Below are 14,821 nucleotides of genomic sequence, written 5' to 3' on the forward strand. Positions count from 1 at the left end.
TAATGGTTTGATTATTGACCTGCCTCGGTTTTCTGCACAGCTTGATACATGCTCTCAATAGTGGTGCATAAGACAATACGCTGGAGTTACTCCTTTAAGCTTCTTTTATGGTTTCGTTTCTAGACTGTGGCAGTTTTTAAACGTACAGGCTTTTCATCCGGAACACATTCACTCAGCTAAACAGCTCTCCTTAGGCTCCTTAAAGCGCAGCACAAATATGCAAATCTTACATCAAAACCTTAGCCTCTCAGGTTATTTTGCACACCTTTTAACAGCTTAAAGCGGGCATTTCCCTATTGATAGGAAAAGTAATGACACGTTCGGTCTTGTCTGCCGGTTTGGTAAATGTATTTTCTAAACCGCTAGTCCTCTGCCTGCTGAGCACCATGCAGTGAGGCATAGGTAACCCTTTGTTTAGCTTCTGTTTACTCAAGGATCACTGAGTAAATGGTCACTGCCAGGCAGGTGTTTTGTTATCCAAACCTGGACCCAGTGTGTTTAGCTGTTCTCCAGACTAAAAGCATTAAAAACAAGACTCACACTGATGCCAAGGATTTCTGAACAAATTATTATTTTTTATTTTTATTTAGCAGTCTGTTCCTACAATGTTCAATTATCTTGGCAACGTAACATATTCCAGGTAGATCCTCTTTTATTGGTAGATTAGTCAATATAAAGGCTCGCGACATGGTTTTTCAGGTTACCTGCTCTCTCAGTGGTCACGAGGACTTTGATCCTCTCTGCTGTTCCACGTAAGACATAAAGGAACGTTTAAGTTTTGCTACACTGTGAATCAACTAGTAATACTATTTGTTTAGTTTGCTGACTATTATCTCTGTCATACCTTAATATGTAACCTATCTATTGTTACTGCACAAGAAAAGATGACTTAATCTAGGTGCACACTACAAAGATGTGACTTATCTTCATAAGAATAAGTTATGAATGTAAAACTCTTCTCACCTTTAAAGAAGGACAAAGGAACAAGATTTCAATTACAAACAAATCTTTGCCAACAAATTTTTTGGGGCACTTGTGTCTATGAGGAAGTTCACAGTAAATGTTGCCACCAGATGCTGAACACTGACCCACTCTAAAAAAAAAAAAAAAAAAAAAAAAAAAAAGGGTTTTATTTTTGTCCCCTAATTAAGAGCTTCTGTCTCTCTGCTGCAGTAGTTAATGGGAGCACCATAGTAATAATCAAAGCCGGATGACTCTGCCTCACAGGCACAGCTACAGATGGTCCGCTCCAGGCTTCTTACAATGCCTGCAGATCACTTCATTCTGGGCTATTTTTAGAGCGTTGGAAACATGAGAGACAGTGTTTGGGTGATAGGCTTTTGATTATATGAATGTGACTCAGTGACTTTTGCAAATGTATGAGATGAGTGAATGGAGAATGCAGTTGATTATTTCCCGCGACACTGATATGCAGATGTGCAAAGTCAGTGTATGTAACCTTTTCATGTTGGTCTACAACCAAAGAAAACAAATTCTAGGTTGGCAGTGGCATTGAAATTCACATTCAGTGTGTAATTGACCAGTACGAGTACCATCTGGTTGGAGCAGAAACCCGAAACTATAATTTATACTTTGTAGAAATATTATTTCCAAATTAACTCAGGCTTGGTTTGAAGTGAAACTAAGACCAAAGACGCATACAAATAATTCTCAGTTTTAAATTCGATACACGTAATAATATATGCCTAAATTAGTTATATACTGTAAAATGTGTAAAACTTTGTTTTATTGGAAATCTTTTATGCCTTACAGCATCCATCTTCTGATAGCAACATATCATTGGATCTCAGTCTCTAGTCAGTTAACAATTTTAAATGATCACAAGGAACCATCACACGCACATAGACATCCTCTAATTAGAAATACATGCATATGTGCACACACACTTATTACACGTTTTTTTTTTCACACAGCGGGTGTTAATTGATTTAAACTCCCGAGAGATCACGTACTAGGAATATCAGATTAGAGTTGTGTCATAATGGTAAAAGATATGCTGAGAACATACAGTATTGTAAGACTGCTTTAATGTTAGTTAATGTGGGATTTGACATTATTCCATACAAATTATAAATGAACCTGGACAAAATAAGTATCATTTTGAATTCATTCTGGTTAGGGTTTTTTAAACTTCCCAGTTAATTAATATTTCACTTTTTATTTTTATTTTATTTTTACATAATTTCTGATAAGGTGTTCAGGTTGCTTTTGATGTTAGTTGGGCACACACACAAAGTATTTTCAAACATCTGAACCTCAGTTCTCACGTTGCTGAATTCCCAATTCCTCTAGTGAGTGAGTGTGTCCTCTGCTTAGATTCAGTCTAGACTGAAGCTTGGTTTGGAGATGAAAAGGTTTGAATTCTCTCAGTGCAGATATTTCCTTGAACAGAACACTCGGGCCACATTTGAAGGAGACTGCATCACCACATTTTAAAGTTCACAAATTCACCTTTTAAATGTTTATAACACAAAAAACCTAACCCGACTGTAGCCCCAGATCAGCAATACATGGAAACCTTTTCTGGTCAGAAAGCGATGTGTTGATGAGGAGAGTTAAGGACAATTAGGACTGCTAAACTGAAGGATTTAAGCATTAGTTAAATTAATCTTTTTTTGTTCATTTTTGTTGCTGTCGTTTTAAGGAGTACGCAGAGTTCCAGTACAGACGAAGACATAGGCAACGGAGGCGAGGTGACATGTCCAGTCTCCGTAGCAACACACCTGACCCTGATGACTCCAGCGACAGCATTTTAGGTACTGCAGTGGCCATACAGGTAGATAGAACTCCCTCAGGGGTTCTATCTTTTTTCCCTCAGTGTCGGACTTTATTCTCATATGTCAACCTTCATTTGTGGGGTACTTTGTCACAGTTGGTTATTTGCAAAGTCAGGAAATGAGGGTCAAGTACATAAAAAACAAAAAATGTTAATTCAGTGTATAGTGCAATTGCCAGGTTTTCTAATCTATGATTAAATAATATGCATACAACAAATTAAACGACATTGATCCAGTAATCCTCCCTCTGTTTTTCGATACTGATTTGTACAGAACCCAAATGAGGGCACTGGCCCAAACTTTGGAAAATCACAACTGCTGAAGTTTAACAAGCCAACATTTCTAATCCATCAGTCTTGTCCGTGACAATGCCGCTTTGTTTTCCGCTGTGTGAAATGAAACAAGGACAGAGTTTGCAGTTTTGAAGCCAGCTAAAGGATTTTGTCGTGTCAAGAAGGATTAATTGATTTCAGATGGATACGAAGATAGTGAATTTCCTGGCAAAATGCTGATGGCACAGGTGGCTTACGATCATTTTGCAGTGTTCGCTAAAAGAAGATGATTTTACTGAAAGTGGAATTTAGTAATGGGTGACATTAGCCATCCAGTTGCAGCTGTAAAGATTCAGTTTAATGACTGGCCGTTTTGTCCTTTTCTTTTTCTACAAAGACACACAGGATGGTGGACGTAGACATCATCTGATGGTGAGTGCACAGTTGTCATTTTCATCTCAGCTCAAGGCTTTCATCCTCTGAAATCTTTCAGACAATGTCAAGGGTGTACAGCATTAATCTAGCTGAACTGATTTCTGAAGGGCTACTTTTTTCCTCACTGTGGCATGATAACACTGAGGTCTGGGGTTTAAAGGCAATCATAAGAAAATGTTTTTTAAAGTCTAATGCACTTCTTCCAATTAAAATATTGTACACTTAAATTATACAACAGATAGAAGATTGAATTCAGATTCAAAACGGGGTCTTAAAATACAATTTACAGTTTGTGTGAATCGAGCATGGTCTTTCCTTTGGTGTCAGTAATGCCTTGTGATTTCTGTTTGGTAAAATAAACAGATTAAAAAACTATGAATGATGTATAAAATAGTTAAAAATCACCTACATATTAAACGTGAAGACCTCCACTAGTGGGCAACGTTGTTTCTTAATCACAATGAACGTGGGCGCGAGTTTATTTGAACTCATTTCCACACACTGATAATATGAATACTTATTAGTGCACCAAATCTACTACAAAAACATAATTGAGTCTGGTTTGAGCAACGTTTGGTCAAAATCTGCAGTTCCCAGCTGGACATATTTTTTGCCTTTTTAAAAAATGAAAATATTTATTTTGCAAAAGGGTTTGGGGCTGACAGCCAGAGACTGGTCGGGGAAGAAGCAGCGTGCTGAGGCAAATTAAATCACTGTTATTTCATTTTTTTGACAACAACAAAAAACACAGAATATCAACAGCTTAATCTTTTACCATTGTGGAGTTTTAAACTATAAAACCTCAAAAACACACGCGCAGCAAACACACACGCAACACAGCAGCTTAAAAAATGACCATCGCCTGCTTTTATTGTCCTTGTCTCTAGATTCTGTACAGCATGTTCCCATCTGCAGTTTAAACCTGCTGCACTTTTACTTCCTTGCCAATAGTTGGTGCAGGTTGGAAGTGAAACTGCTGGTGCTTTGTAAGTGGATGATATTGGTTTGGCCGGCATCTCTCACAGTGTTTCCTTGATTTTCTTCCAGGGACTAGGTTCTTTGGATGATGATGACCCGAACATTTTGCTGGCCATCCAGCTGTCACTCCAGGACTCGGCGATGGCAGAGATTGCGTCCAACCATGACGTATTTGCCAACGAAGCCTCACTCGGCGCTATCGGCACCTCGCTGCCTTCTAGGCTTGACCAGAGTGCTCCAGGTGTAGAGGTCCTTTCCAGAGCTTCTCTAAGCAGCTCAGAACTGCTGGAGCTGGGAGATAACTTGTCTAGACTTGGCAACATCAACATCAGCAGCCAGTACTCTGCTGCCTCCACCTCTGTGCAGCATAGTGACAGTCACCACCGGGCCTACGGGGCTTCAGTGCCGATACCAGTGGCTCCAGGAGGCAGCAACTCATCAACGGGCCTCTTCTCATCTTCCAGCGACACTTTAGACTCGACCACATGCGGCAGCCACGACCCATCCACGTCCTCTGCATTAGCAGCAAACGCTAATTTGCTGGGCAACATCATGGCATGGTTCCACGACATGAATCCTCAAGGTATCACCCTGGTCCCCTCAACCTCCTCTGACACTGACTCAAACCTTGGCTCACTCCATGCAGGCGGAGATGGGTGCCCGCAGGATGACGAGAAAGGTGGGGGCGTCCTGCCTGAAAGCAGGAAACCTCAGGAAGTGATGGCAGAAGTGGGTTTCTGCTCTCAGAGACTGAGCGACATGGAGGAGAAGGAGTGTGCCGCCGCTCAGAGGCCGACACAGCTAGATCTAGTGGGGCTGGACACCATGCCGCTACCCTACATGGCCACCCCTGACACAAGCGGAGACCATGCCGAACGGGGAGGCTCTAAGGTCTGCCACGTCGACACTCCGCGATGTGACTCTGTGTCCGACCAGCTGCCCAGCAGCAGCTCCTCTGAGTGGGAGGACCAAGTGCACTTGGTATGAACTGATTGGCTGAGATGGGAAGGAGCTTTTTTTTTAGAGAGGCCAAAAACCACTATATGAAAGAAATAGAGATGAAGAATATGTGTAGTATTCAGGTGGAATGTATACAGAATGAAGAATGTGTCAGTTCGTACTTGGTTGGAAAGTGGGGGAAGAAGTATTGAGACTCTAGTTCAGCATTGAGGTCAGATTAGTTTCCTGCGTTGACTGTATTGTCAGCCCCCAAACAATCAGCCCTCCTTAAAAGAAAGCACTAACTGAAGGAGACATTACATTTGATAACATTTTTCAAGGATATATTTTCTAAAATGAGTCTGCTGATAGAAAATGAACAACATTTTTCTTGAGCTTTTTTCTGAAATCAATTTTAGAGTAAATAAGATACTAAACATAGTGCAGGTATTATATATTTTTTTCCACTGGAGTAAAAGCCTACTGTATGTGTCTGAATCAGGTGAGGGAGGTTTTTTTCCCCTGTACATAACAGCAGACTTATATATTGTTCCAAGTCAGTCTGTGGGTTACAGTCTTGGGGATTATTCTTGCTCCTGTCCAAACTTGCCTACTTTATAGGTGCCAAACACTGACTAGCAAAAGCACAGTTTGCAGTCGCCAAGTGGATTCTTAAAAGCAAATTGTGCCTGCTTATTACAGACTCAGCTAAACTAAAATGTGAAAGTCTCGAGCCATATTTGTATTTGAGATTGCGGCTGTGTGATATTTTCAAATCTCGCTATCTAAAAGCTATAGTGTGCCGTGTAAATCTGTAGTTTTAAGACCATAATGGTTGTGTACTTTATTAAGTGAAACAATTTCGATTCATCAGCCATAAAAAAAAGTTGGTGGCCTCCTTAAAAAACATTTCAAAATCAACCCGACAATGGCATTCATCTCAAAGCCTCAATCCTAACACTTTCAATGAGAAAATAAATGCCGACAGGGCCAGTTTTTTTAGAATTCCATTGTAGCTTGTTTCTGTCTCGCAGCTGAGCGTGACAGACGAAGTCGACGATGAGTCGTCTTGTTTATATACTGCAGGAAAGGCCAGTGAGAGAGACAATCAGGCAATCTCATTCAGACTTTGGTTAATTAATTAATCACGCTCAAGTCACTGTAATTAATCTCTGGGTCCCATTTAGTGTAATTCTTACTAGAGCTCCACATATGTACCGGGGTGCAGGGTAATGCATGGAGAATTCATGAATGTGTATTGCATCTCAAACACATGGGGAGTCCATGTGTTTGTGAAACGGTTCTCTAGACAACTAGGGAGACAGTGCCTTTATGTCAATCGCCGTAGTTTCATTTTTTTTCACACATTTTCTGAGTGCTAATTACACAGTTTTTACAGTGTAAACACCACCTGTAACCTTAAAGTTATTTCTCTAACATAGACTTAATAGTGTGCAAACATGAGATCTTGATTTTCTTTTTTTTTTTTCATCAAAATATTTGTAGCATGAGGCTTTTTTTAGTTGGTTCTAGTTGTATTTTGTTGATGGATAACACTGATTTTATATTATTTGGTATAATGGGTAACGATTAATGTCATACTTTCAAATCTTCTTCTCAAATATTTTGAAAAATGATTTTGTTGCTCCTGTTTTTTGTTCAGAAGGGCTTCTTGCCCCACAAAAACTAAAATCACTGTATTGACTTTGCAATGAGTTCACCCACTGTATGTGTATCATATATCGTACCTAAAGACACTAAAATGGAGCAAAGCTGCAATATAAAGTAGGTATTTATTTGCAATCAGTTTAATCCATTAAAGAAAATGGATTGTGATAACCAATATGACACACTGATCAGTGTTTTACCTTTAAAACTTGTGTTTTTGTACAGACTTATGTCTGACTGAAGTAAATTATCCACATATAGAGCCACATTAAATCTAAAGATATTCATGATGACAAGAGTGTTGAAGTTGTGAAACTTTGAGTGCCATACGGTTAGTGGAGATAACTTTTTATGGACTTGATTAATGGAAATGGGTTTGCCCTTTTTGTGTAACAGTATGCTGTGCATGAAATGGGTACCACTTTAAATGGAGTTTGTACTTCCTTTGTATTTCACGTCTAATGTTCAGGTGATTTATTTTAAAATGGCATAAAACATTTTTGTAACTCACTGAGATTTTCTATTGTAAAGCAACTAATCCTTGAAATGCTATTTGCACTTTCATAGTCTATACTTGATACATTCCCTCTTTATATGAAATATGCTTGATGTGTGATGCCAATAAACTATGTGGTGAGTTTTAATTTGTGTTTTTTATTAGTCATTGAAAAACTGCATTCAAAGCAAACATATTTTGGAGAGAGAAAAAAACAAATCACAGAGCACCGACTTGGTTTTATGGGAGTGCTAAGACTGACAGATTCTGTCCTTTAATGGAGTTAGTTTGGTTTCCAAAATCATCTTTAAGCTCCACTTTATAATATAATTGAATATAACAGCACTAGCTGAATCGTATATAATTCCACATAAGCCTAGATACATGATGTACTATGATTGGATATTGTGTGCAGGAAGAGTTTCAGTGTTTCCTTAAGGAGGCCTGTCACAGAGGTTAAGAGTTAGCGGCAGAGGCCGATGAGCTGCAGCAGGAGCAGGAACAGGGAGATAATGTCCAAATAGAGGTTGAGTGCAGCAAACACATACTCCTCAGGAGAGACTTGGTACTTCCTGTGTTTCCCACCCAGGATAAGCTGTGTATCAAACACCAAGTACTGCAGAGAGACGGAGAGAGAGGAGAGATGCTTCAGCACTCGTAACACTGACTTCTGAAGGCATTACGTTAGTGTGATGAAAGAGACAGCGAGCCGGTTACAGGGAAACACGGGCAGCATCTCTTATCTTAGAGAGAAGGGACTGAGCAGATAAACAGGCCATGTAAATAATCGTGTGTTGCTGAAAGTAAGTTGTGACTTGCCGCTGACAGCCTGTTCAGCTCTGTGTGCAGTAGCAGTTTGTTCCACCAGTTGACGGGATGGGTCACAACATTTGCTGTTAATGCCAAAGGCACGCAGAGAGGTGGCTGTGAGAATGAAGCCTACTGCTGTTAAGCGGTGCGATAATTGAAATTAAAGGGCACAAGGACATCAGAGTCAGTCTCTTTACACTAACTACTATGACAGACACCAGAGGCCGGCTGGCAACAACCCTTCCATTGCGCACACTCACTTGACATTAAGCCTTGATGGTTTCTTTCATTTCAAAATGTCATTTTTCAGTCTGCTTTCAATTGAACCTCTGTTGCATAAAACCACATTCTGTCATAAATGTTTGAATGTACTTACTAAGGAAAACAGCAAGGTTCCCAGGCAGGCATACAAGATGTAAAGATACTGTTGAAGGTATGAGAGACACAAAATCAGACACTCAGCAACATAATTGACTTTATACTGAGTTAGGCTTGTAAAAAAAACCAACAACTCTATTTTAACATTTAAAATCAATAGATTGTTATCCTCCATCTTAGTAAAATCATACAATGTGCTTTCTGCAGACACAATCATTCAGCCTCATCCTGTAAAAGTGAGCATTCTTTTATCCCTTTTTCCGTTCAAGCTGTTCCACACAGTAAATATGATTGTAAAGGTTTGATAATGGGTGCACACAATATGCTTTTGGAAAGCAGTGTTTATTTTCTGTTCCAGTTCATTTGTTGTCGAGTAAAAATAGAAATCAATGGAATGCTTTCTTCTGTAAATTCGCTGCTTAAGGCTAAAGCACTTAGAGCCATTACAGTAAACAGCAGTGTACATTTAAATGTATCAGCTTGAGATCAGGGCAGTTCTGGAGAGGTTTCAGAGAGCTCGCTCTCTTCTTTATAGTCTGCTCAGCACACAGGTCAGTGCCAGCACATCCTGGGGATGAAAGCTTTGAGGCTGTATGTACTTTCTGCCTCTAACAGCAATTCATTTAAAACCCGTTCTCACTGCAAACGCAGGTGTAAACACGGCGGCTTCTTGATCTACCTGCGATCGGAGGATTCCACAAAGCAATGCAAAGGACAAGAGGGTCCAGGCAAAACACCACAGGCTCCCATTTGCTCCGGTGAAGTCCCACTGGTGACAGAAACAGGGGAGAGAAGAGAGAAGACACTGAATGTGACGAGCCTCTCAAACAGAAAACAGCAGACAGAACATCTCTCATTTAAACTCATCTCTGCACAAAAGCCAGGACGCTCAAGGTCGCCTGCACTGGAGCTGTGCTGTGAGCTGCCACAGATTGCTAAATGATGAAGACATATTGCAGTTCAACACACAAGAAAAGTTTCAACAATTCTGCATGTAATGATCCTAGATAATTAATCAACATGCTGCAACGCAGGCAGAGGGGTGGGGGGTGGGTGGTGGCCTTTCTGCCTGCGTGCCCTTTTCAGATAGACAGAAGAAAGATGGCAGTTACAAGAGGAGAATGACTAACACTGATCACCTGAGGAGCTACGGGCCAAACATGCAAGGCAGTCTGCATGACATTTACATCACAGTGACGGAGACAAAAAGCTCCGGCACTGAGTTAACTGCAGAGCAAGATGGGCTGAGAATTGCAAGATGAACGTGAAGTCGTAAAGAAAAGCAAACCAAGTAAAGTGCAAGTGTTTGCAGGAGGGAACGCACGCATAAAATAACCTCTTTTATGGGCTGAGGGTGCAGCCAAGTTCTATTTATATTACAGTGTTCCCCCTCTATATGCAGGCTATTTAGACCTGATGCAGATGCCTTCTTTCCACAGATTACTAATGAGAAGAGAGCATTTAAGAACAGATTTATTCTCAATATAATCATTAGACACCTGCTTGCTGGTTTTAGCCCATCTAAGCAGTAGAAATAAGTGTCTGTAGCTCCTTCAGATGCAATAAGTAGTAAAATTTGTGAAATGCCAAACTACATTTCGAGGCAATTAAGAGGGACTCTAAATGCAATTTCAATTTGGCCTACATCTATTTCACTTGTCTAATTTTTTGCCCCACTGCCTGTATGATAACTTTTGTCCCGAATGGGCCATTAATTGAAACAGCATGACAAACTATCAATGAAGTGATTCTCCAAAGGTCTCCACACTTGTGCAAATTGACTATTGCTAACAGAGCATCACAACTTGTTTTAAATGTCACTTATGCAAGCATACAGTACGGTATTTTATGTGAACCAAGCCGCATCATTGAAAAATAATAGTGTTAAAGTACTTTTAACATAAAATTAAAAAAGTAAAATGGTGCAGGAGCGATGTCAGAGTCCACTTTGAATTATCAAGAGTTGTTCATGTATTACTGTTTATTTTAAGATGAGATTAATGGTGAGAGATCAGGATTACCTGTGTATTTTCTAAATTGAAATATAGTGTATCTGCCTGGAGGAGCATCATGTCCACCGGTGTGTCCCTGTACGGACCCTTTTAAAGATTATTCTCTGAGCTCGTTTGTCTTATTAAACTTTTCACAGTTAAACAAAGGGGGGATTCAAAAAGGCTCTAGTTCATTTTCTAATCTTAAGATCCATGGTAGGTGCCTCAGCCAGCATGACAACAGCCCAGAGGTTTAACTCTGTCCCACCACTGGACATAAGGACTTGACTTGACTGACAAATGCACTGATCTCAGCAGTAATCATAATTTGCCTGGACAGCAAAGCCATCAGAGTTTTGAACCCTTGACTGCGTATAGCAAACACCGCTGGACGATAGTTTAACACCCCTCCTTTGACTGCAAAGGAAAAACAGCTCCGTATATGGACATTTACCACTGACTGCATAGCAAAGCTGCAGTTTATGAAATTTCACTTTTGACTGCATCGCAAACGGAGGTCAGAGTGTGTGACATATCTTACCTTTGACTGCATAGCAAACAGAGTCAAGGAGAAGGACACCAGCGCCGTGGCCCCCACAGCCCACAGAACTGCTTCTGCATCAAAGAACCTGCACACAGATAGATCAAACAAATATGCAATATAAAGGCACCCCATCGTATCATGTCAAACTAGTCAGCAGGCAGAGTGGATGCCAAACTACATGGAGGCTTCCTGATTTATCTTCTGCCGAAAACCCGGAAAATATGATTCCATGTGCTCTTTCATTTGTTAAACCAGTTATGATAACATCTTATCAGGGTTTGATGGCTTCATTGCTGGCATCCAACACGCTATCGGAAATGGATCAAATGGGGTTATTATTGTGTAAATGAGACAGCATCAGGTGGGGATTCAGCCTTGGAAGCAAACACTCACGCTGAAACAGATCCGAGCATCAGGCCCTCCGCAAAAGTCTGAGACACAGAGAGAGAGAGAGGGATGGAGAGACAAATGGAAAGTAAATACATGACAAACAAAACTGTGAAATAGAGCAGGTGTGGTGGGGGTTTAATTTGATGCCTGGCTGGTACGGCTTCTACTCACAAACAGGCTCAGGGCGATGAAATTGAGGGGGACTTGACGACGGAGGTTGTCACAGCAAGACATGGCCACGATGAGCACGCTCACCATCGCCCTATTTCACAGAGGATATAGAGTGTATCGTAAATAGCAAATAAAAAGGCTATAAACAGGGGAGGAAAAAGCACTATGTTCAATATGTGAATTCCCTGAGTGCATTATTTATGCAGTGTAGCTGGCAGTTTGCTGGATTGGGATTCAGACCTGGGTGACAGTTTGTGATTTACCTCTATGGATTTCCATGAGCGACATTTTCATTTAGGTAACTCACCCACCGGATAGTTGTAGTTGGTCAAACTGGGTTAAAGCATGAAAGTGTGCAGTGTGTAGACAACCTAACAATGTTTTTGATGGCTTACATTGTGGTGTAACAGAACCAGGAGCTGGCCCATGTCCATTTCCTGAGAGTGTCCCTGTTATTCCACGAGAGAAAGGGAGAGAGGGAGAGCGGAGTGTTTAATAGCGGCGCCATTTATTTGATAGAGGTAGTAGAATGATTTTATTAAATATTAACAGAGGACAGAGCATTGTGCACATGGGAGCAGAATGCAATTTATGAAAATAAATTACTGTAGCGGCGTTCTACCACATCTATTATACAAAACATATCAACCTTTCAAACTACTGCAAGCAAAAAAATATTATGTGGCTGAGATGCCCTTTTATTGTCCCCCATCTTGTCTCACCTTACATATTTATGGTGATTTAAGCCGGGTTAGGTTGCACTCTCAAAGTTTTTGTGGGGACCAACTATGGTACTTGTGCTCCTGTGTGATGTCGGATGCTCTTACACACAGACAGACTACACTAAATGTGGATTGATGGATGGGTGCCTGACATGGATTCATCTCTTTTTGGAAGGAACTCCCTTGTGTAATAGCGTCTCACCAGTAAAGAAAAGCACAGATGATTCCGACAGTCACCAGCAGTTGAATCATCAAGGTCAAGTAGACTTTCCTTATAAAACCTGTTCACAAAGAAAGATACCGACAGATAGAGACAAGACTGATAGAAAGGTAGACAGCAGCATTAAAAAAAACCTCTGCCAGTGCAAAGCAGACAGACAGGCAGGCAGTGTTGATTACTTTGCACAACATGGAGAAGTTGTTCTGTTTTCACCAAACAACCTCTAATTCAAGCATTTGTGTTGCTTGGAGAGGTGAAGAGATGAGGGAGGGCACAGCGGAGATCAGGGAACAATTTTCAATTTCAAATACATTTAAAGAAAACACTGCAAGGCCAATGAGGGAGTACATATTGTTTATCCTTATTCAGCTCGGACCATGCAAACAACAACATATTGGTTTCTCTAGCTTTCTTTTTTCTCCCTCAGCTCATCCCTCCGTCTTCTAGCCCTCACCTCTTCGTATGGTAGCGTCACTGAAGCTGCTGTCCTCTAAGCCATGACAGTATTCAGGTGGAGCTTGACCGTGCTGCTGCTCGCCTCCAGCTGCTGCCATGTCCTCAGGATGGACCATGTTATCATAGGAGCCAGGAGGGGAGACCACTGCAACGTTCCCCTTCCCTACCTGATGCATCAAAACCAACAACAACAACACAGTTAGTACAAGAATATTCTGCTTTTGAACAGAAATCCTGAAAAACATAAAATAATGTGAATACTGTTCTGAGTGCATCGGTGAAAGAAAATCAATCCTCCATGCCTAACTAAATGTTTTAAGGTTTAATGTAGGGTTCAAGGACATTAAATGCAAAATGAATAGTACAAAAAACATGGTTTCAGCTCACTACTCATTAAAAAATTGTTTTAATATTGCTACTAACCTGATAGCTCATCCCAGCGTAGTCCTGAGGATTGTACGGAGGGGGATTAGAGCCGCTGCCATTGGTCTGGTCCATTACACCTAAAGTTTTTACCGACTGAGGCACAACAGTGACGGAGAAGACACGTCAGACCTACAGGTAGGTTAAGGTCGTGGCTGAGACCACAAAAGCATCCTTTAAAACACTGTCAGCGCTTTCATCAGTGAAGTTAAATTGGCAAATGGGGCAATGTCAGAGTGGAACAAATAAATGGGTAATTACGAAATGATGCATCACACAAACACAAGAGCCATCCGTGACTAACGTCCATAATTATGGCCTTAAGCATCCATTTAATAGAGCTGTATGTATATTTAATGGCCAAATAGGTTGTGGTTAATTGCTCACAGAGGAAATTCAGTTGTCATCAAGGACAGACAGTAATCTTAGCGATTCTATTTTATATATAGCTGGTGAAGACATGAGTAACAGATGAAGTCCCTGGTTATGCATTAGTCATTAAAGACACAGAGCTCTAATTAGCTACACAATGACCAATGCTGTATGATATAAACCTTCAGTAAAACTGGGACTGCACTCACTGTGGACAAAAAAATGCTACTGGGGCCACACAACACTTTCAGAGAAACATCAGCACTGCAGTAAAATGGTTTAATGAGTGGCAGTGATAAATCACCATAAACCACATTTTGACTATTTAAGCTTCCCGAACTAAAACCCGTGACTAACAGGACACCAAGGAAATATACTTAGACACATTTTCAAATATTTGAATGACAGGAAGTGGACTTTGATTCTGTTCGCTCACATAGCCCAAAAGGGTTGAACATCAATCCCAAGATGTGATGAACGAAGCATTCAAAAGCAATCCCCCCCGTGTTTTCAACAAGTGATCATTTGCTGTCTGACTTCACAAAAGTCAATGAATTACAGCTCGAATCCATTCTAACGTGTCTTACCTCTGCTGTGATGGCCAGGAATCTGCTCTGCCGCTCTTCCTGTAGTGTTGGTTCGCCTTCAGGGCAAAGTCTACCTGCTATCAGTTGGTTCCCACAGAGGCAGGACTTTAGCTTCAGGGGGAAAGGATGTATCCCTCATTAGGCTCAATGGGATATTCAGATGAAGTTCTT

The 14,821-nt window shown here is 40.7% G+C and overlaps 2 protein-coding genes across 2 annotated transcripts in view; one reads left to right on the plus strand and one right to left on the minus strand.

The window, feature by feature from the left end:
- The window catches only part of LOC129109396 (ankyrin repeat and IBR domain-containing protein 1-like), a 29,887-nt gene extending 23,825 nt beyond the window's left edge, over positions 1–6,062 (plus strand). The window contains exons 18-20 of the mRNA XM_054621460.1: positions 2,666–2,777; positions 3,468–3,502; positions 4,553–6,062. Of these exons, the coding sequence (XP_054477435.1) occupies positions 2,666–2,777; positions 3,468–3,502; positions 4,553–5,470 (1,065 nt within the window). The 3' untranslated portion in view covers positions 5,471–6,062. The remainder of the gene's footprint in view (positions 1–2,665; positions 2,778–3,467; positions 3,503–4,552) is intronic.
- Positions 6,063–7,752: 1,690 nt separating this feature from the next.
- zgc:110410 (uncharacterized protein LOC553618 homolog) lies at positions 7,753–14,706 on the minus strand. Its single transcript, XM_054621461.1, has 11 exons — positions 14,651–14,706; positions 13,692–13,787; positions 13,267–13,435; positions 12,795–12,873; positions 12,266–12,319; positions 11,871–11,961; positions 11,703–11,740; positions 11,307–11,394; positions 9,454–9,543; positions 8,773–8,820; positions 7,753–8,202 (listed from the first exon to the last, which is right to left on the minus strand). Exons 2-11 carry the CDS (start codon positions 13,764–13,766, stop codon positions 8,050–8,052), a joined length of 885 nt encoding a protein of 294 aa, XP_054477436.1. The 5' UTR covers positions 13,767–13,787; positions 14,651–14,706; the 3' UTR covers positions 7,753–8,049.
- Between the last annotated feature and the right edge of the window lie 115 nt (positions 14,707–14,821).

This window comes from Anoplopoma fimbria, chromosome 20 (assembly GCF_027596085.1).
Source record: "Anoplopoma fimbria isolate UVic2021 breed Golden Eagle Sablefish chromosome 20, Afim_UVic_2022, whole genome shotgun sequence".
Taxonomy (NCBI): domain Eukaryota; kingdom Metazoa; phylum Chordata; class Actinopteri; order Perciformes; family Anoplopomatidae; genus Anoplopoma; species Anoplopoma fimbria.

What these genes read in the sequence shown, in the direction of transcription:
- zgc:110410 (XM_054621461.1), bottom strand. Translation starts at nt 13,766, where the DNA reads ATGGACCAGACCAATGGCAGCGGCTCTAATCCCCCTCCGTACAATCCT. An exon ending in TCATCGCCCTGAGCCTGTTT is followed by an intron (nt 11,741 to 11,870) that starts GTGAGTAGAAGC and finishes TCTGTGTCTCAG; the next exon opens with ACTTTTGCGGAGGGCCTGAT. An exon ending in GAACCTTGCTGTTTTCCTTA is followed by an intron (nt 8,203 to 8,772) that starts GTAAGTACATTC and finishes GTCTCTCTGCAG; the next exon opens with TACTTGGTGTTTGATACACA.